The sequence below is a fragment of the Bubalus bubalis genome, chromosome 11, assembly GCF_019923935.1.
Source record: "Bubalus bubalis isolate 160015118507 breed Murrah chromosome 11, NDDB_SH_1, whole genome shotgun sequence".
NCBI classification, from domain to species: Eukaryota; Metazoa; Chordata; class Mammalia; order Artiodactyla; family Bovidae; genus Bubalus; species Bubalus bubalis.
Window position 1 is genome coordinate 50,081,673 of NC_059167.1, and position 25,881 is coordinate 50,107,553.

The 25,881-nt window shown below is 36.0% G+C and overlaps 1 protein-coding gene across 7 annotated transcripts in view; it reads left to right on the forward strand.

The window, feature by feature from the left end:
* The window catches only part of TCF12 (transcription factor 12), a 392,641-nt gene that overhangs the window by 187,903 nt on the left and 178,857 nt on the right, over positions 1-25,881 (forward strand). For all 7 annotated transcript variants that reach the window (XM_025295665.3, XM_025295667.3, XM_025295663.3 and 4 more), the window contains one exon: positions 2,889-2,991. In XM_025295665.3, the coding sequence (XP_025151450.1) occupies positions 2,889-2,991 (103 nt within the window). The remainder of the gene's footprint in view (positions 1-2,888; positions 2,992-25,881) is intronic.

The following is a 25,881-nucleotide window of genomic DNA, read 5'->3' on the forward strand; positions in this document are numbered from 1 at the left end:
GGAAAGCCTGGTGTGCTGCAGTCCATGGGGTGGCAGAGTTGGACCCAACTGAGTGACTGAAATGAACTAAACTAGTCAGTGGATATGAACATTGAGGTTTGCAAAGCACTGTTGTAGGTATTACCCAGCTAGTTGACACAGTTAACATGCTGACTGAGAAATACCTATGTTCATTTTCTGGAACCGATCTTATTTAATTGTTTGTAAATTGTTTAAAAGTTATTTTCTGGGTGGGTATCACTTCCACTATGAGGAAGCAATGATAAGAATAGTCTGAAACAGTAGCCAGTCCAAGTTTTTTAAGTAAGGTCCTGGCATACATTCCTGGAGAAGGAAATGGCAACCCACTACAGTATTCTTGCCTGCAGAATTCCACGGACAGAGAAGCCTGGCAGGCTGCAGTCCATGAGGTTGCAGAGTCTAACACAACTGAGTGGCTATCACTTGGCATACATCGATCTAAAACTGACAAACATTTAAAGTCCAGTTTCATTGTTCCATCCTCCATCATCGCTTTGCATCTATGGATGAAGATTCCTTTCTTCTAGGCTGTGGCTTTTCAAAAATTCTATGCTCTAAGATGAACCTTTGAGGTGTAAAAAAATATATTCAAATTTCTATTTAATTTTTGTCTTATATGAATGAAATTATGACTTACTGAAATTCGAAATGACTTCCATCAAATTTCACTATTAACACTATGGTTAATAGTGTATGTTTATGAGTAAACAGATATTGAGGGCCTATATTCAAATCTTGTTTATATATGATGACACAGGTATAGATCCTCTGTGGTAGAATATGACAGTCTCAGATTTTATTAGTGGACTAAGATATAATCTTGTGTAACTTCTGTACTGTTCCCTGCTATATGTGGGTGCACGTGGATAATAGATAGTACTTACTGTTTTTTTATTTATGATTGATAGAAAAATAATTGTTGTGTTTTCTGAACATATATTAATATGGTTTAGAGTCTTTGCTTAACTGCAGTATATGTGATGTATAAAGTTAATGTGTATAAAAGTCATTTGATGATACCCTGAAACTTAGATTTATTATATACTTGTACGTTAGAGTTTTAAATTTTTTAAATGTTTTTATTTTTATAGTCATTAAGGGGAAAAGTTTTTTATTATACTTCAAGAATGAAGAGAACTGAAAATATACAAAATTAATCTTATCCTTTAACATTGAAATGAAGTGTGAACAGTATGGATGACCTAGAAATGCATTTCTTTTCGCATTTTTCAAGAGTAATGGTTACTTAATGATGATAAGCAATATTTCAGTGAGTTTTTTGTAAGCGTTATTGTCTTATTTGACTCTATACCTAAGAATGACAGTGGGAGGGAGTGGCAGAGGAAAACACTGAGATAAATGTGAGATAGTAGGATGTTTCTTAGCACTTCAAGAGTGTTTAATTTTGAGCAACAAAAGTAAACTTCAAGAAGTGACCTTAGCCAGGAGCCATTCTGTTTTGTATATAGCTCCTGCTGCATGTGGCTGTGACAGACAGGACTCTGGTTGTGGTGAGCAGAGGACACCTTTGTAGTCATAACCAAGTTGTAAATGTCACCAATATTCTTTTTGAATGCCTATCGCATGTGTATCAGTGATTCTAAAGTAGATAAAAATGAAACAAAGATTCATTTGGGAGTTAGCACTCCCAGCAGATTAGTTTTAAACAGAATAGCAGAAGGAGTTGTGACATGCATCCATAAGCAATTGTAATGACTTGACAGTTATTTAGCCCTCAATTCCTAGCCCTTTGGTTGAACTGACAGCTTCCCTGCAAAGATAGTGAGGCCTTTTTCAGCCCCATTAATGTCTTCTTGAATGTTAGCCTGCAGTCTGGGTAATGATAAATGTTCAGTGATTGATGATTTTATAGTCCCAGGGGATTCTGGGTTGCTTCTGTGAGCCAAGGCAGTGAGTTTTTGTTCTTGTTTGGGCCTCTTGTACGATTTTCTCATCTTTACTAAAATCACTTTAAGTTGGCAAAAGGGTAGGTACCACCTACACTTTAAGTAGGGTTCAAAACCTTGTATAGAAAGTATGATTTTGGAGGTGATGCTGTACTTGGTATGTATAAGAATCTGAGAACCAGAACAGTTATTTAATCAACACTGAGCTTTTGTAACACTTACTTTATTTGTAAACTTTGGTATCTTTTAGGCTCCTTTGCTTTTAAAAAGCAAGCTTTAAGTTATAAGGATGAATTTAGTAACAGCCATTGTGAAATAATAGCACTAGCTTTATTGTTTTCATGGTGTTTGCAGTTTCATTTTTTAGATTCTTAAGAATTTAAATTAGCTATCTTTGTGTTTTCTATTTTACATGGCTCAGTTTGTATAAGAGTATACATGGCTCAGTATATATAGTTATTATACTAGTATTAAAAGGGAATATAAGCAGATCTTCTTTTATTAAATATTTGTTTGCCATTTAGAAAAGGATTCATTTCTAGTATATTGATTTTTGATTATTTTTAACATCTTAAGTAAATCTTATAATTGCCCAACCCTTTATTGATAGGGTGTATGGAAGTAGAGAAAGGAGGATAAATGTTTTTCTAGTTTATTATAACTCATAAGTATACGTTCTTAGTTCATCCATTTAGAATTTTACTTTTGGGCATATGAAGAGATCATAGGGCTCATTTTCTTTAAACTGTATATAGGAACTTTTTGACTTTAAAATCTTAAAAAGAATAAAAGCAGCACTTCTGTTTAGTTTTTCAAGTAATGAACCAGAAACTTGGTTAGGAATGACCATTTGTAAGTCTGTATATTAATTAGATGAGTGTCATTATGCTCAATTAGCAGGACTGCCAAATAATCTTTTTAATACTCCGGTCTTTTTTGTTTTTTTTTTTTTTCCTCTAGGGTTTTACAGACAGCCCTCATTACAGTGATCACTTGAATGACAGTCGTTTAGGGGCCCACGAAGGCTTGTCCCCAACACCTTTCATGAACTCAAATCTAATGGGTAAGTTGGTGATTCTCTGCAAGTAGTCTTCACAGAGCCTCTTGGATCAGAGACTTTTTTTTATCCCCTTGTCCAGGAAGGACACATAAGTATCTAAAAGAAACTTCCTAAGTTTCTAGGAGCATCTGGGCTTTCTTTATTCAGCCAAGTTTGCGGGGCAAGCGTTCAGAAATGTGGGTCCTTCTCTTAGAGCTTTATTGTCATTGCTATCAATACAGGAAGCAGCAGTGTTTTAACTGTCAGTGTTGGCAGTGTCTGTGACACCAAGCTTTATATATTTTCTACCTTCTGGGCAGAGAAGCATTTCAGAGACATTTGCTTTTAATTTACTATTTGTCTTAACAGTTGTATTTGTGTGGTAAATAAAAATATGACGGAGTAGTGATTTTAGGCAAATTTTATTCATGTTGGACAATATTTCTTTTGACAGTTTGATAAAAACTTAATAGTACATTTAAATATTGCAGCATTTGTATTAAGCACTTTGGTTCATATTGGGGATTTAAAATTTTTTCTTTTTCTGTAGTAAATTTGCATTTTGAACGACATTACCCACCGCCTAAAACTGATTATTTTTGGCATAACCTTTAACGTTAACCATTCTCTGTATCTCCCCCTACTCCCGGCAAACCTGCCCTCCCTTCCTCTCACTCCCTCCGCTCTCTCTCTCGTATCAAAGTTTATAGCTATTCAGTCTGAAATGAGAAGCCCTCAATTTTTTCCCCGAGTTTGGATGCCACTCTTTTTTTTAAGTGATATTTTACCTTTCTGCAGAACCTGATTCAAAAGAATCCGTTTTATGACATTATTTTTTCCATCTTGTTTATGCTGGGTCTAAGCACATTACAGAAGCTTTATTTAATCTGTCTTACTGGTTGTCAGTGGCGTCATGTTAATATGGAAGGTTTGTGTAATTGACATTGATTTCATTACTTATTCTATTTCTTAAGGACGTGACCTATATTATGGTCTTAGAATTGTCCTTTTAAGACACAGCCATGCTAATCTAAGTGGATTACCCAAATCCAAAATCCTGGTGGTCGGCAATTTCTTTATAAATGGTTTTATTTTTCGCAGTCTTTGTTTGTTTCCCTTATCCTCCATAAAGTATGGTGGAGACAGATTCGGATGTGGATTTTGCCTAAGGCAGTTACCATTTTAAAGCCAGAGTCATTGAGTATGACATAAGGCTAAAATCAGTGGTAAAAATTGTATTCAGAATGACAATTTGTTTCAACCATAAATGAAACTGGGAATCCTGGTATTAAATATATTATCATCTAGGTAAAAATCAGAATTAAATTTAGAACAAAATAATTATCCTTGCATTAGGCTAGGGAGAACTTTCTAATCTGTCTTTAAAATTTTTTATTGAACTTGCTATCAAAGTAAAATAGATGTGATACTCCAAATAGTTTCCTTTCCTTTTGTAGTATATCTTTTCCCCAAGTAGTGTTTAATTTATAGTACGTATGGTAGACCAAACTATAGGCAGTGTTTTTGTAATTTTACATTGAGCTAAGCTTTCTTAATTAAGTGTATAACTGAATTGTGAAAACTCAGAAATTGCCCTTTTTTATATTAATGTTCTTACTTTCATTTTTAGCTTACAAAGCTGACTCTTTAGAAGAATTGCTTCGTTATTGTAGCTTTGAGCAAAGGTGACTTAAAATTGTGAGGGTACATTTTCATTGTACATTTTAACTATCTAAGCTTAAAAATGTTAATTTACTTTTAAGAAAGGGGGAATGACCTTGAAAAGGTTAGACAGATAGGTTCAAAAGAATTGCAGTGATCTAGGCAATATCTGATTTACTACACTTCCTTCCTTTTATTTTTAGTAAAAATGATCACATGAGATATCTAACTGTTGAGTCCAAGCAATCTGCATGACAATAGCTAGCTTTGGGAAATGAGTGTCCTTTAAATTGCGGAGCAGCTCCAAACAGTAGCAATTAATCCCACTTGGTGTGAGTTGAATTGAACTAATACCCTAGAAGGTGGGTCTGTAGCACTCAGTAGAGTTACAGTGGATAGATGCACTTTGTTAGCCATTTGATCATTTTAGGGGAGTTTTCAGGCTGAAAACCTGCAGTGTTAAAGCAGGACTGAGATGTATATGGCAGTATTAGCAGCATTTGGAACTGTTGATACCTAATCATCATAATAGGTAAAACCTTCAGAGTGATTCTGTGAATGATGAGTGCTGAGAAACAGTTACAACTAACTGGAAAGCAGTAACATATTTCATCATTGCTGTCAACATGTAAAAACACCATTTAAGCGAGGGTGGGGGGCAGTGAAATTGTACATCTAGGGAATGTTGTTTTTCGTATTATGTTCAGCCATAATAAGCACATTTGCCTGAAGAAATAGTGGATTGTAAAGTGCTACTATCTTTCATGATGAAGCTCTCAAACACTAATTATTTTGTACATTGCAAAAATGAGAAATTTTTTCTAACAAGGGTTGATAATGATTCAATAATGAACAATTTGCCATAGAAACATGCACTTCTATATTCATTTAGATATTTTGAAGCATTTTACACAGGAAGGAAGGCTATTATGTTGAATCAGTTAGTGTTTCTTTTTAATGAATTCCAGAATTATCCTGTTGATTTGTCAGTATGGAAAAGGGTTTCTTTCTTACGTTTCAAGTGAAATAAGTACATCCTTTTGGCATATCACTAAGTAATTAGCATCAAACATTTCTGTATTATAGTAAAACTGCAGAGCAGTGAATTGCAGTAGTATCACCAAACTGTCTTATTTACTTCTAGCCTCTTCCAACTTTGGTCCATTTTTCTACCCTTGGGCCCTTCATTGATTTCATTAATACTTGCTTCCCTTTACCTATTGTTGATTAGATGTATTTTTGGTGATGGTCGGGCCATTTTATTAATTGGACATAGAGACAAATTACTTTATAAAATTGCCTCCCTTTGGTTTCCAAGTTACTGTAAACTGCTCTTACCTGTCTATCCCCCATGTCTATTAAAGCTTTACTTACTTTAGACGCTATGTGCATGTGTTGTCAATGGTAAACTTAAGATAGTACCCTCTGTTTTTCTTTTTTCTGACACCTTTTGTGTTCCTTTCTGAGGCCTGTTTTGCCTCTAGAGATGCTTGGTTAGTATTTTTATCTCTTAAAACCGGAAACAACATATGGTAGTATAGAAAAAGTACAGGACTGAGAGTTAAAAGATCTGGATTGTAATTCATATCTTGAAAAATAACCTTTATCTTTCAGATAAGGTTTTGCTGGATAGTCTAAAAAGTTTCTGTAGCTCTAGAATTTTTTTATTTCTATAACCTTATGTAATATCTTTTATTCAACCCTGGAAAAGGCTACAACTAGAATTATAATTGGTTTTGTGCAAATGATAAAACTAAGGTGCAATAAAATTGTGTTTTTTTTCTCTGAGGACATAGAGTCAGTAAGTGGCAAAACAAAACCCATGTCCTCTGACTCCTAATCAAGTATTCTTTCCATTAGGCACATTAGGCATATAAAGTATTAGTTCTTTCTATGTAATGCCTTCAGGGTTTTACTAGCTCAGCATTTTCCTGAACTATAAGTATGGAGACACAGCTTTTGAGAGGTAATAATGAAGAAAAGTTCCATAGCGACATAACTTTGGGAAGCAATATATCACATGTCCCCTCTTAGAGATTCAGATTGTACTTTGAAATATTAAAGACACTGGGGAAAACCGGGGTAGCTTATTTGTGTTCAGCCCATCACATTCCAGATTCAGATGATGCACAGAAGTCTTTTAAAATAAAAAAGCATCATTACCCTGTGGGGAACTAGTTTTCCATGGAGGACACACTGGGACATATTTGTAGCTTGTGTTAGAGGTGTGTGTGCATGCATGCACAGTTGCGTCTGACTCTCCGACCCCACGGACTGTAGCCTGCCAGCCTCTGTCCATGTGATGATCCCGGCAAGAATACTGGAATGGGTTGCCATTTCTGATAATGCAGTAGATGTGGGTTCAATTCCTGGGTCGGGAAGATCCCCTGGTGGTAACCCACTCCGATATCCTTGCCTGGAAAATCTGACAGACAAAGGAGCCTAGTGGACTACAGTCCATGGGGTTGCAGAGTTGGACGTGACTGAGCACTACTGCAGTGGGTAGCCGTTCCTTTCTCCAGAGGATCTTCCCGACCCAGGGATTGAATCCAGGTCTCTGCCTTGCAGGCAGGTTTCTTTACTGTCAGCCACCAGGGAAGCCCTATTATAGGTTACCTTATCCTTAGTGGCTTGGGATGTTTTCTTTCAGTGCATATATGCACTTTATTTCTAACTACTCTATTCCAGAAATAATTTCTTTTCATTCCCCTACCCTGCATCCTCAGTCTGAAAAGCAGCCTCTTTTCATAGTTAAAATGACTTGATAGCAGTTCTTTCTGAAACCATTCCTGTAACCTGAGATGAGCTAATGGTTTCCTTTTTGCCCAGTCTGCTGCTGCTGCTGCTGCTGCTGCTAAGTTGCTTCAGTCATGTCTGACTCTGTGTGACCCCATAGACTGCAGCCCACCAGGCTCCACCGTCCCTGGAATTCTCCAGGCAAGGACACTGGAGTGGGTTGCCATTTCCTTTTCCAATGCATGAAAGTGAAAAGTCAAAGTGAAGTCGCTCAGTTGTGTCCAACTCTTATCGACCCCATGGACTGCAGCCTACCAGGCTCCTCCGTCCATGGGATTTTCCAGGCAAGAGTACTGGAGTGGGTTGCCATTGTCTTCTCCTTTTGCCCAGTCTAGGAGAGACCAAACTAGTACCTGACATTGAAAAAGGTTTCAGAGTTTCAAGGGTATTCCTGTGTAGACCCAGGTCCCTTTTACCTATGAGTAATTAGTCCTGGAGTGATGTATATAAGAGAAATAAATAATTGCTGAAAAGAGATGTCAAGATTTCAGAAGATAGAGGGGAAAATATTTGATTAGGACTTTATTTTGAAAGCAAAAACTTCAATTAGAAAGTAATATTAATAAAGCAAAATTTATATTATCCACTATATTTTAAGTGAGCAAAGAATTAATTGTTGAACTTTTTAGTGTATTTTTTTCTTCAGAAAAATTTTATGGTAATATAGAAAATGTCTTTTACTTCACATTTGAATCTTGTTAATTTTCCCTTCAGTTTTTAATTGACTCTTAATTCATTTGTCTTAATCCATCAGTGGCTTTTGTGTTTATTTAAAGGATTCTTTGGGCTTCCCTTGTGGCTCAGCTGGTAAAGAATCCACCTGCAATGTGGGAGATCTGGGTTCTATCACTGGGTTGGAAAGATCCCCTGGAGAAGGGAAAGGCCACTCACTCCAGTATTCTGGCCTGCAAAATTCCCTGGATTATACAGTCCATGGGGTCATACTTGATGGAATTTTCAGTCTTTTGCATGGTTTTCGGCTTTCAGTGAATTTCTTTTGTATTTTGCTTTGTACCTCTGGGTCAGGAAGATCCCCTGGAGGAGGGCATGGCAACCCCCTCCAGTATTCTTGCCTGGAGAATCCCATGGACAGAGGAGCCTGGGAGGCTACAGTCCCTGGGTTCTCAGAGTCAACACTACTGAGCAATTAACACTTTCACTTTCACTTTTCATGGGTTATTTAGCAAAAAATTGACCAACAATGCCATTGACTCATATCTCACTGGTATTTTTTTTCTAAGTTATCTGTCTTTAGTGAATATTTTCATCCGGCCACAACTCAGAGTTGGCTCAACTCTGCAACCTTGCAAAATGGTATCTCTACTGTCTTATATAAAGATGATCACCTTTATTTTTATTTATTTACCCAGTTCATTTGTTCATCATCACTTGTGTGTATGTGCTCTGTGGTCAACAGTAATCTTCATTAATCTGCAGAATTTCATAGTGGATCAGTGGCATAGATCTGTTAAATGATTCTTCCTTGAATCTTCCTGTTGTTTGTGTCTGATTCTCAACGAGTGAATCTGAATTCTGAGGATATTCTGAGTTCTGCTTTTAGTGCAGTGGGTGAAAGAGGCTGTGGCTGCTTGGTTACTGGAGAACAAAAGCATTATACTTTTTTATTAAGGAACTTTTGTAAACCTGACAGTCTTCCATGATGTGTATAATCTCAGAACCACACCATGGCACACATGAGTATTTGTGACACTGTTTTGATTAGGAAAAGTCCTAGAGCAGCAGCATCAGACTGTGTCTTCAATGTGGTAATGCTTCAGATTCACTGCTTATGGTTATAATAATATCTATATCATTTACTATAGGTTTTCTGAGTATTTTGTTAAAAATAAATGCTAACTAAGTATTAACTAAAATTCTCATAGAATATTTGCTCTGGAATGGATCTTACAGGTCATCTAGCTCAACGGTTCTCAATTGGGAGTGTTGAAAGATATGTGATTGTCATAAGGACTCGGAGTAGGGAAGAGGTATGCCTGGTACTCCTTATACCTTGAAAATTCTGGTAGTTTTCAAAGTGAAGGCTTAGTCCTACGTTGGTTAGTGGTCACCGTGTTTATGGAAGCTTTAATCAGCTACCAGATGAAAGTGAATTTTTAAAAAATTTGAAAGCATATCCTGAATTGCTTTGGTTTCAGTTACAGAAATGTTAATCGTTTGAGGTATTTATGGTAGTTATCATTCAGTTGAGTAGTTGTTGTACTGTGTTACTGCTACTTAGTAAGCCTCACATTTTAGTTAAAGTCCCTCAAAAAACTTGCTTAATTTTAGTGTCCACTATTTTTGTTATCACCTGCACATCTCAGGTTATTTCTTTTTTTCTTAAAAAATTCAGATTTTGCTTTTCATAGCTCACGTTTTCTATGACTTCCAGCTTGAATTTGTTTTGGTAGTGTTGTTACTTGGAATTTTAGGTTTTTAAGAGTAGCAGCATTTGCTGTTCTACCTGTATGGGGGAGCTTTCTTGTATATATTACTATATTTTCAGTAAATACTGTCCTCTTAAAAATATTTTTTGGCTAGTGGCATATGTATGGTGTAGTGTGATGAAGTATGTAACAATCATTCTTAAGTTGCATACTTGTTTTTCACTTTGAGAATACCTCTGGAGAGTTGTCAGACTCCCCAGATTATATGAAATTTCTAGGGAGTCACAATTAAATGGGAGTAGAGTTCAAGGCCACTTCACAGCAAATTAAATCAATTAGTTTTATTTATAGTTATAAATTTTATTTATTTCTATTACATATTTTTCTATACTGATCCCTGAGATCAGGGGTTAGCAAACTTTTTTTTTTTTTTCAAGAAGACATATAATAAATAGTGTTTACAGCCCAGAAGGCAAAATCAGTGATACTATATAGGTACTTATATAAACATTTAAAAATGTGAGAAACTATTTTTAGCTCATGAGCTGCAAAAATAACAGTTGGTGGCCTGGATTTTCTCTGCTGGCTGTCGTTTGCCAATCTTGTTCTAAGTAATTTAGCCAAAAAAAAAAAAATTTAAACAGCAACACTGTTCATTTTTTGATAAGATAATAAATCATATACTTGAAATTGTGTGGAATGAACCAGGATTGTTTTGGGTTTTTTGTATGTGTTTTTGTTTTTTTAATATCAGACATGGTGATTGGGGGTTGTGGTGGTGGTAAATTATCTATAAAATGCCAGGGCTTCATTGCCTCGATCCAGAATGGTAAGTTACTCATTAGGTGAGTTGTTTTCCTGTTGTTTTGTCTTCAAATGTGATATTAAAAGTTGCTTTTTAAGGCAAATGTCAGATTTCCTTATCTGAAACCTTGTTACTCCCTTACTTTTCTATACTTCTGGAAATTTTAAAAAATCTGTTTCTCAAAATAGTAGTATGAAAATGTAGCTGTAGTGAATTGAACCTACCACATTAGGAGAGGAAAAAGGAAAAATTAGGCAGTTTGGTGATGTGGCAGTGAGGCTGCTCTTCAGAGAGAAATCTTCAGAGAATCGCTGTGGAGAAAGGTCTGTAGAAAGAACCCATGATGACAGGATAAGGTGAGAATGGCACAGTCATCAGAATAGTACTGTTGCCTCAGTGAGAATCTGCACTCCCAACTGGGGGACATCCCCAAAGATGTATGCAATAAAAAGATTACCACATTCTCTAGCTTGTATCTCAACATTTTCTGTAAATTATGTATTTTTGTTACAGTTTATAGAATATATAAGATATATAAAAAAAGGTTTGGTCCCTGGGTCGGAAAGATCCCCTGGAAAAGGAAATGACAATCCACTCTTGCCTGGAGAATTCCATGGACAGAGGAGCCTGGTGGGCTACTGTCCATGGGGTTGCAAAGAGTTGGACACAACGGAGTGACTAACATGACAACATAAAATATATATTTAAAATTTTTCATATACAGGGCTTAATGTTTTGTGTTTGAGAAGATTTCTGACTTGATATCCTATTCATATTCAATTTAAGGCTCTCTTTTACCTGAAAGATTTAAGAAAATGTGGTGTTCTATTATGTGGTCATTTTTATAAATGTTTCTCAGGTTTACATGACATGAAATATGGTTACACCAATGAATCTCGTCTACTTTTTATTTTTCTTTCATACATACTAATGGTTTCAAGGAATTTAAATTGTGCCATTCTTTAATGACAAGATTAAGTGCACCAAGTGTTTTTACTCTTGGTGTGTATATGTGCACGTGCATGCATGCATACATGCACATCTGGATATTTAGACAGATAGGAGCACATTAAACATAAACTTTTGTTTTAATTATTTTACAGTAAGATTTCAATCAGATGTTTTCTAAAAAATTGTAAGTATTATCTTTAGGTATTTTACAAAGTTACTAGAAAACATCTTCAAGTACAGGCATAGTAGCAGGTATCTGCTTGTAATTTACTTTTCCCTAGAGTTATTGGAGGGATATATGTATACATACAGTCCTAATTTGAATGTCATAATGTGTATCCTTTGTTTCTGTTTACATCTTTTTAAAAAATCTGTCTCTGACCTCTTTGGTCACACTTGCTATACTGAACAGTTTTAGGACATTGCAGCTCATCTGAATTTCCCCGCTGTTTTCTTCATACAGTGTGCTTTTAACTTTTCAATTTATCATGATCACTTAGAAAACAGTACCCCAAATATACTTCTGAAAATGAATTTTCACTAAAAAATACGTTGTGGCTCTACATATCTCCACCAGTAAGGAATTTAACCTAAGAATGTAAAGAAAAATGTTCATTGGGAATTTAAAATGATACAGCCATTTTAGAAGACTCTGACAGTTAATTCATCATATAACTAAAATGCAATTACCATACAACTCAGCAGTTGCACTCATCCCAGAGAAATGAAAATTTCAGTTCCCATAAAAATTTGAACATGAAAGTTCATAGCACTTTGATTCATAATAGCCAAAACTGGAAACAGTCCAAATGTCTCTCACTCAGTAGATGGTTAAGCAAACTGTGGTATACTCGTACTATGGAATACTATTCAGCAATAATAAGGAATAAATTCTTATCAGTATAATAATTGAGATTGATCTTGAGTGAGTTAGGCTGAGTGGAAAAAAAAAAACTACTCTCAAAAGCTTACATACTGTTTGATTCCATCTTTATCAAAGATGTCACCTTCTATATCAGTTCAGTTCAATTCAGTCGTGTCTGACTCTGAGACCCCATGGACTGCAGCATGCCAGGCCTCCCTGTCCATCACCAACTCCTGTTTACTCAAACTCATGTCCGTTGAGTTGCTGATACTGCACTTGAAATGGTAGACTTACAGAATTAAGAACAAATTGTTGCCAGAGGTTAGGGAGACAGGAGGATGTGACTATAAAGGGCATCAGGAGGGATCTTTGTGCTGATGGAACTGTTCTGTATCATGATACGGTGATGAATATCTGAACCTTCATCTGTGGTGGAATTATATAGAACCAACTACATTTGTGTGTGCACATAGATTTTTTAAAAATTGGGGAAATCTGAACAAGATCAGTAGATTGTAGCAATGTTTGTATCCTGGTTGTGATACTAAAAGATAAAGGAAAATATGTGAAAGGGGACCCAAGATCTCTCCATTATTTCTTACACCTGTGTGTAAAGCTATAGTTCCCTCAAGAGAGAAGTTTTAACTTTACTGTTTGGGACTTCCCTGGAGGTCCAATGGTTAAGATTTCACCTTCCAGTACAGAGGGTGCAGGTTCGATCCCTAGTCAGGGAGCTAAGATCTCACATGCCTCAGGGCCAAAAAAAACCAAAACATAAGATCCCCTGCAGAAGGGAATGGCTACCCACTCCAGTATTCTTGCCTGAAGAACTCGATGGACAGAGGAGCCTAATGGAGCAGTCCATGGAGTCGCAGAGTCCAACATGACTGAGCAACTAACACTTCATTTCAAACAAACAGCAGAAGCAATACTGTAACAAATTCAGTAAACTTTTTTAAAATGGTCCACATTCAAAAAATCTTTTTAAAAATATGTATGCAAATAGATAGCTGAATATATAAATAAATTAATTGAAGGAAATTAAAAATTATAGGAGAGTATGTTAGGAAATACAGGAGGGAAGAGAATGGTCAGGGATGTGCAGAGATTATTTTTTTTGAAACATTTACAATGGAAATTTAGATCAAAACAGTCACCCTTGTGGCCTATCACTGAAAATTAATGTATTTCTAAGGCTGGAATGTCTCTTTAACTTTTATTTTTAGGAAACTGTACAGCTCTCATAGGTGACATTAGCAAGTAAAGACAGTCATCAACATTTGTTCTTCACTTCGTTTGCACAGCACTATTATACCTTTGAGCAAGAGGGAGTGGGAAACATCAATGGCCAGAAGCCATATGTGTGTTCTTGAGGACGTCAGCAACTTGGGAATATTTAGGAAGCAAGGTAATCTGTATCTTAGAATTGTATATTTACTTAGAAAAATATTAGCAAAAGGGCTTGGGGTGAAGGAAGGTAGCATCCATAGAAGAAAAATATTAGAAAGTCAGAAAGGTAATTTCTTAGTGATAAACTTCACCCAGAGCTGATCCTTGACACCTTTCCCAAAGAGGCAAAGTAGAAAGATGCAACAAATTTTGTGACTGGAGCTATCCTCACTTTTTATGTTAGTCAGAAATGAGGTTCAAGGATTGAGTACCATTTATAATCTCAATTAGATGAGAAAAACTCCCTCCTCTTCTAAAATGCTAATCCTACTTAGGAAACTCTTCTGCAGTTTTCACTTTTTCACTAGTCACAGGAAGCTGGCTCCACAGGAAGAGTTTGAGAATCTAGGAGACGCTATTCTGGTGATCCCTGGGGTTAGATATTTTAGATAAACAACTCCTTGGAGGAAGTTCTGGCCTAGAGTCTCTTGTGGTAAATGTAGGAGAGAACTGGGGAGGGTTCTTAGAAATGAAGTTGATTAAAAAAAAAAAAAAAAAGTAGAATTAGTAGGCTAATTCTAACTTCTTGGATTTTTAAAGATTTTACATAATTTGTCATATTGTTTTCTAAGCTTTTATAGAAGTCTTATTTTAAATATTTGTACAAAGAGCCAATAATAAATCTTCCAAAACTCACCTTTGTGTTGTCAAAATTTGTCATTTGTGAAAAACAAAGGCTATATTTGTGGATCTTTTAAAATAATAATAAAATATAGTGCACTATACATCAAGATTTTTTTTTAATATCTAAAAAATGATTAGTATTAGAAATGTGGTTGAGTCCTCGAGGGCATATTTTTTTGTATGTGTGAAAGCTCAGGTAGAAACAAACCACCCTTACTTAAAAAGAGGTTTAAGATGAAGTAGCTAAATCTCAAATTTCCCTTTTTTGCTTCATTGTGTCAGTTAATCTTGCTCTGGGTTGTATTTATCTACTGTGAAGTCCACTGATGCATGCATAACTGAGCAGAGTGCAATTTTTCCCAGTGGGTCTTCTTTCTTTGGGCATTTGTATCTGTGCTTCAGTGTGTGGGGTCAGCTGGGGAAAGCTAGAAGGGCTAAGATGTCAGCTATTGTAAAGGTACTAAGATCATTTCTTAGGAAGGGAATGGGACATCTGATCTTTTAAAAAATATATTTCTTATTTCCTGTGAAGCAGTTGGAAGTTTATACAGTAGTGATGTTTGTTAATATTGTAAACAGGATAGTCTATTAAGTCCTGTGCTATTTAAAGGATAATTCTGTAATTATTTGTAGTTAACTTAGGCTTTATCTATAAGAATATTAGAATTTTTATCTCATCTTAACATCAATTATTATAACTTATATTTAGTTAATTTGAACCTATGGCCTAGGTTAACTGCTAATTAAACTAGTTCATATTATTTACTTTAACCTAATGTCATATATAGTGTTTTTAATTTTACATGTTATTGTATGTTATTGACATCACATTTGTACTGAAGTCAACCATTAGGAATCCCAACTCAAAGCAAGTTTACATGTAAAGTATCTAGAAAGCATTACTTTGTGAAGGAACATAATTAGAGAAGTTGTTAATGGCCACCAAGCCATATATAATGGATTAAATAATAATTTGATTCAGTATCCACATGGTCCTGGTATTTGTAATGAGAAAAAAATGGAGATAATTTAGTGTCATAGGAAACCTGACTGAGGAAATTTGGGGAAAAGTCAAAATGATTTCTAAATTACCCAGCAAATTGTAAAGCTGTAGCTTTCTCAGCCTGCATACTCAAGGCAACATAACAGTATGTAATATATCTGATTAGTGTCATAATGGGTAGCCTTGAAAGATAATGATTCTAAGGGTCAATAAAGCACGTGATAGGAAAGATTTAATTAACATGATCAATCAAGGTTCAAAGAAACTTGAGACTTTGTGTTCATCTGATTGTTTAGATTTTATTTTACAGAATTCTGTTTTTAAACATTTTAAGAGTACCATAGTCAGGAGAAACGACCGTGCTTTAGCCTTTGAAAGCCCTGGCAGAATAGAGTAACATCACAAATAGTACGAAACTATAAGACACTGAATCTTGGCTTGTGCTAACAGCTCTCATCTAATGTGTATGACATTTTTGCTTTTAATACAGAATCTAAGCAAGTGCTTATACACTTGAGAAACTGGAGCCATCTTTTTGTAATGCCCATTACTTATTTCCTCTATGACTAGGCTGTTAGGAATTTGCTTGAAAGTTTGTTTATTTTTAATTGGTGAAAATTAGACTTTTGAATACAAGAAAGAAAAAAAATGCAAGTGTAGTAATGCAGTCAGCTACCGTCTTTCCAGTTCTATAAATCCTTTAATTTGAGAAGCTTAGTCTGTGTTTATAGGCTATTTGGGTTGGGCCAGATAGAATGAATGCATTGGCTGTTGAAAGCTAAAAATGGACCTGATTCATGTCAAAAAGTAAAGAAACTGAGATGTTTAAAATTAAGGTACTTGGAAGCCTTGCCATCAGAATATTCTTAACATTTACTGAGTTGTTAAGTGAAAAGAAAAAAGAGTTGATTGTGATAGAAGGAGATTCAGATCTCAGCGTGTGGGTTTTACTAGGCTAAAAATTGTAGACAGAAATGTAGATTTTCAGTGACTGAAAACACATTAATATCCTGTCCCAGATGCAGTATGTTTGGTGTTAGTACCATTCGTAGGACATTAAGGTGAAGACATATTTGAATATCTTCCCTTTTCTGGCTTGTTATGATCCTGTTCGCCTTTTTTTTTTTTTTTTTTTTTTTTTTTAAAAGATGGAGCTCACCTGTGGCAGAGCTGGCTGGGCCTGAATTGAGTTTACCTCTGGTTGGCTTCTATGTCTCTGTGAACAGAGGCGTGGAACAGCTGAATCCCAGGGAGTTTCAGGCCAAATTCTATTAAATCATATTACCCACAACTTTTCTTAGAGATTTGTTGCAGGCATAAAAAAGAAATTTTGGATTCACTAGGGATAGTGGCACTTGCTTATCCTCCTTAAGACCTAAAGAGAGAGTAATTCAAACCGAGGCCCTTGGTATACTGGGTTTGAGTGAAGATGACACAGAGAGACTTCATTAGCAGACCTTGATAAGATTTCATAGTTTGCCTATATGACATAGAGGAATTTTTAGGTTTGCTTTATGTATCTTGAAAAGATGAAGGTGAAAGTATTAGTTGCTCAGTCTTGTCTGACTCTTTGTGACCCCATAGACTGTAGCCCACCAGTAGTGGGCTATATAGTCCATGGGATTTTCCAGGCAAGAATACTGAAGTGGATTGCCATTCCCTTCTCCAAGGGATCTTCCCAACCCAACCCAGGAATCGAACCCAGGTCTCCTGTATTGCAGGCAGATTCTTTACTGTCTGAGCCGCCAAGGAAGTCCTTATAAGTGGGGAGAGGGCCAAACGAGAGGGGTTATCAAAAGCAGCATAGGAACAAGAAGCTAACTCCTCTACTTCTTTTAGATAGCATTAAAAAAAAAAATTAAAAACCTTCCGGTTGATCACAAGAATATTTCTGGAGGGTATAGTTTATATTTATATTTTCTATAATGTGCTTCAGAGGAAGGAATATCCTCTGCTCCTTCTTAAATCTTGGGAAGGTGGAATTGAGAGTTGCTCTGGGAATTTTTCAGTTCCGAAGCATGAGCCTGCTCACAGCTGAAGGTTCTAGCTCCCTCAATTTGAGGAAGCCCTAGGTCTGGGACTCTCCTCCATGCCAAACTGGCCCTATGACCTGATTTCACTTGAATTTCCAGGTGATTTGAATTTTTAGTGACCTGACACCAGAGTGCAAAGGAGCCAAGCCTCAAGTAGCTTTTTCAGGGATTGGCCCTGGGTTAGCTGTGCCAGAAGGTAGATCACTGTTTTGGCAGATTAATTGGAGGTGGGAAGTAATTCACTTGGAATGCCGTTAAGGAGCTCTGCTAACTGTGAGTGATTGTGCCTGGCCAGGCTGCAACTTGATCTCAACAACTGTTCAGATTCAGAGGAGCTTCTGTAAAGCAGCTTTAGTGTTCTTTTGGAATGTAGCAGTTGAGTTGCCATCCTTTCAGTAAGACCTAGGTGGCCTTGATTTTCTATGGAAAAACCATTGGGCAGGCAGTTCATTTTAATGAAACTGGTTTGGTACAGCACAAATTCTGATTGTATTCCCATAAGAGTTTTAATATACCACATGTATATATTTCGTTGAGTGCCTTCTAAGTGTTAAACACTGTGCTTGTGAGTGTGAGAAATAGCATGATGAAAAAGACAGCATTATCTGCAAAAGAACTACTCTGGACTCAGACTTTGTATTTAACAAGTTAATGATGCATATGGTGGGTCTGCCCTGGTGGCTCAAACAGTAAAGAATCCTCCTGCAATGCAGGAGACCTGGGTTTGATCCCTGGGTTGGGAAGATCCCCTGGAGAAGGGAATGGCAGCCCACTTGAGTATTCTTGCCTGGAGGATCCCATGGACATAGGAGCCTGGCAGGCTACGGTCCATGGGGTCGCAAACGGTCAGATACAACTGAGCGACTTCTCACTTTTCACTTTCATTTGATACATATAAAATAGAATATTGTCTAGACATTAAGCCCAAGATCAAGCTGTGAGAATATAGTTCATTTGATTTAATTGGGAAGAGAAAAGTAAAATTCAGATTAATTTATTTAAATATAATTTTCACTTTGAATATTTTTTTAAGTTTTTAATTGTAAATTTCTCATTTTCATGACAAGAAGCTGTTATAGATCTTTCCACAGCATTATCCTTTGTGCACTACCTTCAGAACCTGTTTTGAAAATATTTAGAGCCTCGTGGACATTGGATTATATTGGAAGAAGGTATGACTAATACAAATGACTCAAAGGAGCAAGTCTGTAGACAGATTCTTAGGAAAGACTGGTCTATTGTTGCCTAACTTTTAATTCTGTCTCAGTGCCTTATATTGTACCAGCAATTGATTTGGGTTAATAAACATAATCAGTCAGAATGTTAATGTATTGTTAAAACTTGGTGAAGTTGGATTGCTTACTTCCTATCAGACAATCTTAATTGAGAGAGGAGGGAATTCAGTCATTTTGTAGTGTGATATACCATGGATGACAAATCACTGCAGGGATCTGTAGTGAAGAGTTGAGTACCCTGGGCACAAGGAGAGCAGGGGTATGCTAGGGAGGAGCAGAGGATTATATAGTGAGATCTAAGAAGAAAAAGATACACCTGTTTCCCACCTGTACTCAGATAAGGAAGAAAATGCCATTTTTCTTATCGCCTGTTTAGTTCCCAGACTGATTTACATAGGACCTTACTATGTTCCATGCTGTTCTGTAGATGAGGATTAACAATGTCTCATTTAATCCTCAAGAAAAACATGTGAGATTATTACGTTCATTTTACAGATAAGGCAACTGAGGCACAGTAAGTTTAAGTACCAGTGATAGGGAGATGTTGGTTCCTCGACTCCAAAGCCTGTCCTTTTAAACCATCACACTGTACTTACTGTGGGTTCCACATAGACACATTTTCTCATATACAGCTAAATTCCAGGTACTTAATATAGATAGTTTGTAAACAAGATTATGGGACTTGTTAACCATAAATATATATATATATATATATATATATATATATAAAAATATATTCCCCCCAGTAAATAATGTTGCGTAGTATTTTCCTCATATGATTTTCTTTTAATAGTTCTTATTTACGTGATAAGAACTTACTCTACATGATATATAAAACTGTAAGATCTTGTCCTTTGAGAGATTATAGTTTAGTTTATTAATACTAAACTATAGTTTAAAATATAAAATATAAACTACAGTAATTACTATTACTCAGCAGTGGCCACAGGACTGGAAAAGGTCAGTTTTCATTCCAATCCCGAAGAAAGGCAATGCCAAAGAATGCTCAAACTACCACACAATTGCACTCATCTCACACGCTAGTAAAGTAATGCTCAAAATTCTCCAAGCCAGGCTTCAGCAATACGTGAACCATGGACTTCCAGATGTTGAAGCTGGTTTCAGAAAAGGCAGAGGAACCAGAGATCAAATTGCCAACATCCGCTGGATCATGGACAAAGCAAGAGAGTTCCAGAAAAACATCTATTTCTGCTTTATTGACTATGCCAAAGCTTTTGACTGTGTGGATCACAATAAACTGGAAAATTCTGAAAGAGATGGGAATACCAGACCACCTGACCTGCCTCTTGAGCAATCTGTATGCAGGTCAGGAAGCAAGAGTTATAAGCAAGGACATGGAACAACAGACTGGTTCCAAATAGGAAAAGGAGTACGTCAAGGCTGTATATCGTCACCCTGCTTATTTAACTTCTATGCAGAGTGCATCATGAGAAATGCTGGGCTGGAAGAAACGCAAGCTAGAATCAAGATTGCTGGGAGAAATATCAATAACCTCAGATATGCAGATGATACCACCCTTATGGCAGAAAGTGAAGAGGAACTCAAAAGCCTCTTGATGAAAGTGAAAGAGGAGAGTGAAAAAGTTGGCTTAAAGCTCAACATTCAGAAAACGAAGATCATGGCATCCGGTCCCATCACTTCATGGCAAATAGATGGAGAAACAGTGGCTGACTTTATATTTTTGGGCCCCAGAATCACTGCAGATGGTGACTGCAGCCATGAAATTAAAAGATGCTTACTCCTTGGAAGGAAAGTTATAACCAACCTAGACAGCATATTAAAAAGCAAAGACATTGCTTTGCCAACAAAGGTCCATCTAGTCAAGGCTATGGTTTTTCCAGTAATCATGTATGGATGTGAGAGTTGGACTATAAAGAAAGCTGAGCACTGAAGAATTGATGCTTTTGAACTGTGGTGTTGGAGAAGACTCTTTAGAGTCCCTTGGACTGCAAGGAGATCCAACCAGTCCATCCTAAAAGAGATCAGTCCTGGGTATTCATTGGAAGGACTGATGTTGAAGCTGAAACTCCAACACTTTGGCCACCTTTTGTGAAGAGCTGATGCATTTGAAAAGACCCTGATGTTGGAAAAGATTGAAGGCAGAAGGAGAAGGGGACAACAGAGGATGAGATCGTTAGATGGCATCACTGACTCAATGGACATGGGTTTGGGTGGACTCCGGGAGTTGGTGATGGACAGGGAGGCCTGGTGTGCTACAATTCATGGAGTCGCAAAGAGTCGGACATGATTGAACGACTGAACTGAACTGCACTGAATTACTAGTCTCATTATATTTTTACTGCAGCTTTATTTTATTTTACTTCTTCCTGCATAATTTCATGGTGGGAGGCACATTTTCTATTTTGTTTAGTTGTAATAGAGTAATTGAGAAGTCTGGGGACAGAATGATAAAGGGATTTATTTTTTTTTTTTTTTAATTTTACATAAAGGGATTTATTAATAACTTTTATTGACTCCCTTTTCTGAGTGTGAGTTGATTTGAGTATTTAAGTTTCCAAATTTCAAAGTTTCCACTTGCCAGAGAATGTGTTATCATTTTTTGGCCCTGAATATCAAACTGCTAACAATGTAAGTTTGTTCTTTTAATCACATTTTATTTATGAGGAAAAACAGAACAAGTAGAAGAACATGCTTTATGTTGAAATTAAACTTCCAGCTTCCCCAAAACCCAATAAAATAAAATACAAGCAAAAAAAAAAAAGCACACTAATTTCTTCTTTATAGTAAAAATCATGTCTATAATTAGGTATTAATGAATTTGATAGAAAATGACCTCTCACTTTAGTATAATTTTAAAATCTGTTTTGAATGAACAAAACTACTTCATTATATAGATAAGAGCTACTTTCCTGCAGCAAGTCTGATGTCAGACTACATGGGTTCAATTTCTGACTCTCGTTTCTTTAGAGTCTTTATTTATAAATGGAGGAATTGGTTTGAGAATTAAATGATGGTACTCAGTGCAAAGAGCTTAACATAGTACCTGGTTCATTAATAATATTTAGTAAACATTCTCTGTTATTGATAAATTAAAATTTGTAATAACATTTCCCTAAGTTTGGATAAGGTCACTTTATTTCTGTTTGGATACTACAGCTCTTAATATGAGAACTGTTGTTAAAATAGTATAATTTCAAAAGCAGTTTATGGATCACAAGAGTTAGGGAAGTTTCAGTTCAGTTCAGTCGCTCAGTCGTGTCTGACTCTTTGCGACCCCATGAATCACAGCATGCCAGGCGTCCCTGTCCATTACCAACTCCTGGAGTTCACTCAGACTCACGTCCATCGAGTCAGTGATGCCATCCAGCCATCTCATCCTCTGTCTTCCCCTTCTCCTCCTGCCCCCAATCCCTCCCAGCATCAGAGTCTTTTCCAGTGAGTCAACTCTTCACATGACGTGGCCAAAGTACTGGAGTTTCAGCTTTAGCGTCATTCCTTCCAAAGAAATCCCAGGGCTGATCTCCTTTAGAATGGACTGGTTGGATCTCCTTGCAGTCCAAGGGACTCTCAAGAGTCTTCTCCAACACCACAGTTCAAAAGCATCAGTTCTTCAGTGCTCAGTTTTCTTCACAATCCAACTCTCACATCCATACATAACCACTGGAAAAACCATAGCCTTGACTAGGGAAGTTTAGAGATACTTAAAAAAAATTGTTTTTATTTTGTGAAAAGATCATGTTCAACTACATAACCTGTCCACTGAAAAATAGCAGGGAGGCATATTAAATAAAGTTTTGTTGTTGATCATTTTTATTGAATCATTTTTGTCTATCTTTGTTCTATCAGTTCTTTCAATGCAGCAGGCTTATCTTGTATTTAGTACAGTGATCAGTTTAATTGGCTCTGCAGTATTTAAGATGAGGCTGCCAGGCCAGGATGTATTTGGCAGTATGAGGAAGGCAAGCTTCAATGTTGATTATGATTCTGCCTCATCTCCATTGTGTTATTTCTAAGTACAGAGGCAACTTGGTCCCCTGGCAGTGGCAAACAGTAGATGTCAATATCAACCTTTGTAAATGTTAAATAAAAGAGCTAACTGAAGGGCAGCGATTCCTTAGAAAGGAATTTTGTCTGAGCAAATTAACTCTTACTCCTGTTAACCCATGTTAAAAAATCACTGCCTCTTGAGTCTTTGAGTATGATTGAACTGGAAAGTCAATCATATTGAGTTGAGAGAGATGAAGGCCTCTCTTCCCTTTAGTGGGTGCTTTGAATTTGGGATTTGTGCTGTTCTTTTGAAATATCTGGGTTTTTTTTTTCAATTATACTTTGACATCCAGCCAATTTAATCAGCTTTAGACTGATATTTACCTTAATTTACAGAGCAGTTGTCAGAAACATTATGAACTTCATATCTGTGGAGAAATTTTTTTATTTTAGATATTTCAGTGAGTAGTTGTATTGTTCATGTGTGTGTTACTTTCTCAGACCCACAAATCATCCTGTTTTTCATGTTGTTATCATTCTTAAAATTCATTTTAAATGCTTCTTTAGCTCAAACTGGAACTTGCATGTCTGTGTATTTACATAATACATACTTGAAAATATTTTGTACTTTCCATAAGATACACTTACAAGAAATTCTTCAGGTTTTCAAAGCTAGCAATTTTTTTCTTTCTTTACTTTTTTCTTTTTTTTAACTAGTTTTGACTGTATTACCTACCCACCACTTTCCCAGAATAACTCATATGTTTATTCTATCTTGTGATGGGGTAATCATGAATTTGCAGTTAATAAGGGACTATTTATTTCGTGTGTAACTCCACAGAATTTTTTTAATATCTTCTGCATGCTGGACTCTATACTATGTTATTTTTGAGACAACTTATTCAAATAATTGTAAACCAGCTAGCATAATTTGTTACTTATTTGTATTGTTTGGACACAGAATCAAGAGCTAGACTATCTTTTCTTCTTCCCACTTTATCCAGCAGCCCTCTCTCCATATGAACATTTTATTCTTTTGATTTTCATATATTGTAACTCATAAAGAAATGGGCAGTATGATTACAATGTCATTGATTTAGCATCGATTTAATAAATATTATGTGTTCCTTTGGCAGTAATAAACTGGAATTAATCTCTTCCTCTTCTTTTTCCATAGTGCTTTGTATCTCTTGTAGAATAAAGTCAGTTGTTTACATTACCACATTGGACATTTTTTGACCAGCAACATGGTTTCTGCTTCAGATCGTCAGTGAAATCCAGGGTATTCACATATCTCATCTTTATTTCCAATCACCTCTTACCTTGAGTCTTAGGTCCTAATACTGTTTACTTGCTTATAGTTACCTGCTTAGTTCAGACAGTTTCATGTTTGCATGCTTTTTCTCACACTTCTTCTAACTAAAATGCACCCCACACCTCTCTCTCTCTCTCTATTTTTTTAAATTATGAAAGTATGGTAACACATTTACAGGAGACTTGGAATATACACAACAAAGTTGCATATAGTTCCACTATATATTATTTTATAAGCAGATAAATTAAGTATTTTAGTTGGAGTTTCAATATCAAACTCTCAAAAATTGATAGTATGAATATACAGAGAAGTAGAAGGATATAGTTGGAGAAGGCAATGGCAACCCACTCCAGTACTCTTGCCTGGAAAATCCCGCGGATGGAGGAGCCTGGTGGGCTGCAGTCCATGGGGTCGCGAAGAGTCGGACACGACTGAGCGACTTCACTTTCACTTTTCCCTTTCGTTCATTGGAGAAGGAAATGGCAACCCACTCCAGTGTTCTTGCTTGGAGAATCCCAAGGATGGGGGAGCCTGGTGGGCTGCCGTCTATGGGGTCGCACAGAGTTGGACACGACTGAAGTGACTTAGCAGCAGCAGAAGGATATAGTAGACCTGAAAAGCAGTGTGAATCAATTCAGCATAATTAAGATTTATACAATTTTCACACAACAATAGGATACAAATTCTATTCAAGTTCCCATAGACGGTAAACTAGGAGATACTGGAACATATCCAGGGATATAAAACAAGGTGCAAAAACTTCATGGTCTTAAGGTATTGAAATCATACTGAGTCTGTTCTCTCATCACTGCGTAATTATGTTAAAAATGAATATCAAAAGATATTTGAAAATAACCCACCTTTTTTCAAGTGCAATGTGACATTTACCAAGAGAGATCTTTGACTTAGCCATCAAAAGCCTCAATAAAATTATACTGAAAAGAAAACACAGAGGTTGATTTCAGAGAAGAAAGCATTTAAATGAGAAATTAATACTAAAGATACTTTAAACAAAATCGCATATATTTGGAAATCAAATGCCCACTTTTAAATGATGGGTGTAGCTAAGAAGTTATAACAAGGAAAGTTAGAAAATATTTCTTATAAAAATGAGCAGAGAACTTACCAGAATTTGTTGCATGCAGCTGAAGCTGTTCAATACAGTTAAATACAATGTGTAGCTTTGATTGAGGTGTGAACAAATAATGGACACTAGCATAAAATTCTGTGAAATTTGAACAAAATATGTACTTAAGTTAATAATACTGTATCAGTTAATTAACTTTTTTTTTTTTAACAACATAGTATTTCTTTAGAGTCTCAGAATTGGATTAGAAGTTTCAAGCCTCGTTCAAAAAAATTTTAACATCACTAAGATAATAAATTTTCTAGACTTTTACCAGTAATACTAGATGCCAAAATACACGGAACTATATCAGACTTTTGAGTGAATATAAATTAGATATCTAGCATTCTATTCATACAAAGTCAAACAAGTGGAATCAAAATGTCATAGATGTTTTTAGCTAGGCAAAAATTCATAAATTTTCTAAAATATATATTTTATTATACATACTATATACATGTATACAAAAACTTTTCTATTACACTTAATGCTTGAGAAAGACAAACAACAAAAAGAGAAATTGAAAATCATAAACTAAATGAAATGGGATCCCTGAAATGAAGTAGAGAAAGTGAAACAGACTTGATAAAAGTAAAAGATCATCATATGTTCTAGTTTTTCTCATGGCTGCTAATGAGAAACACATCTGAAACTTTGGAGAAGAATAGCAATACCTGGGCATTTGTATTTTTCA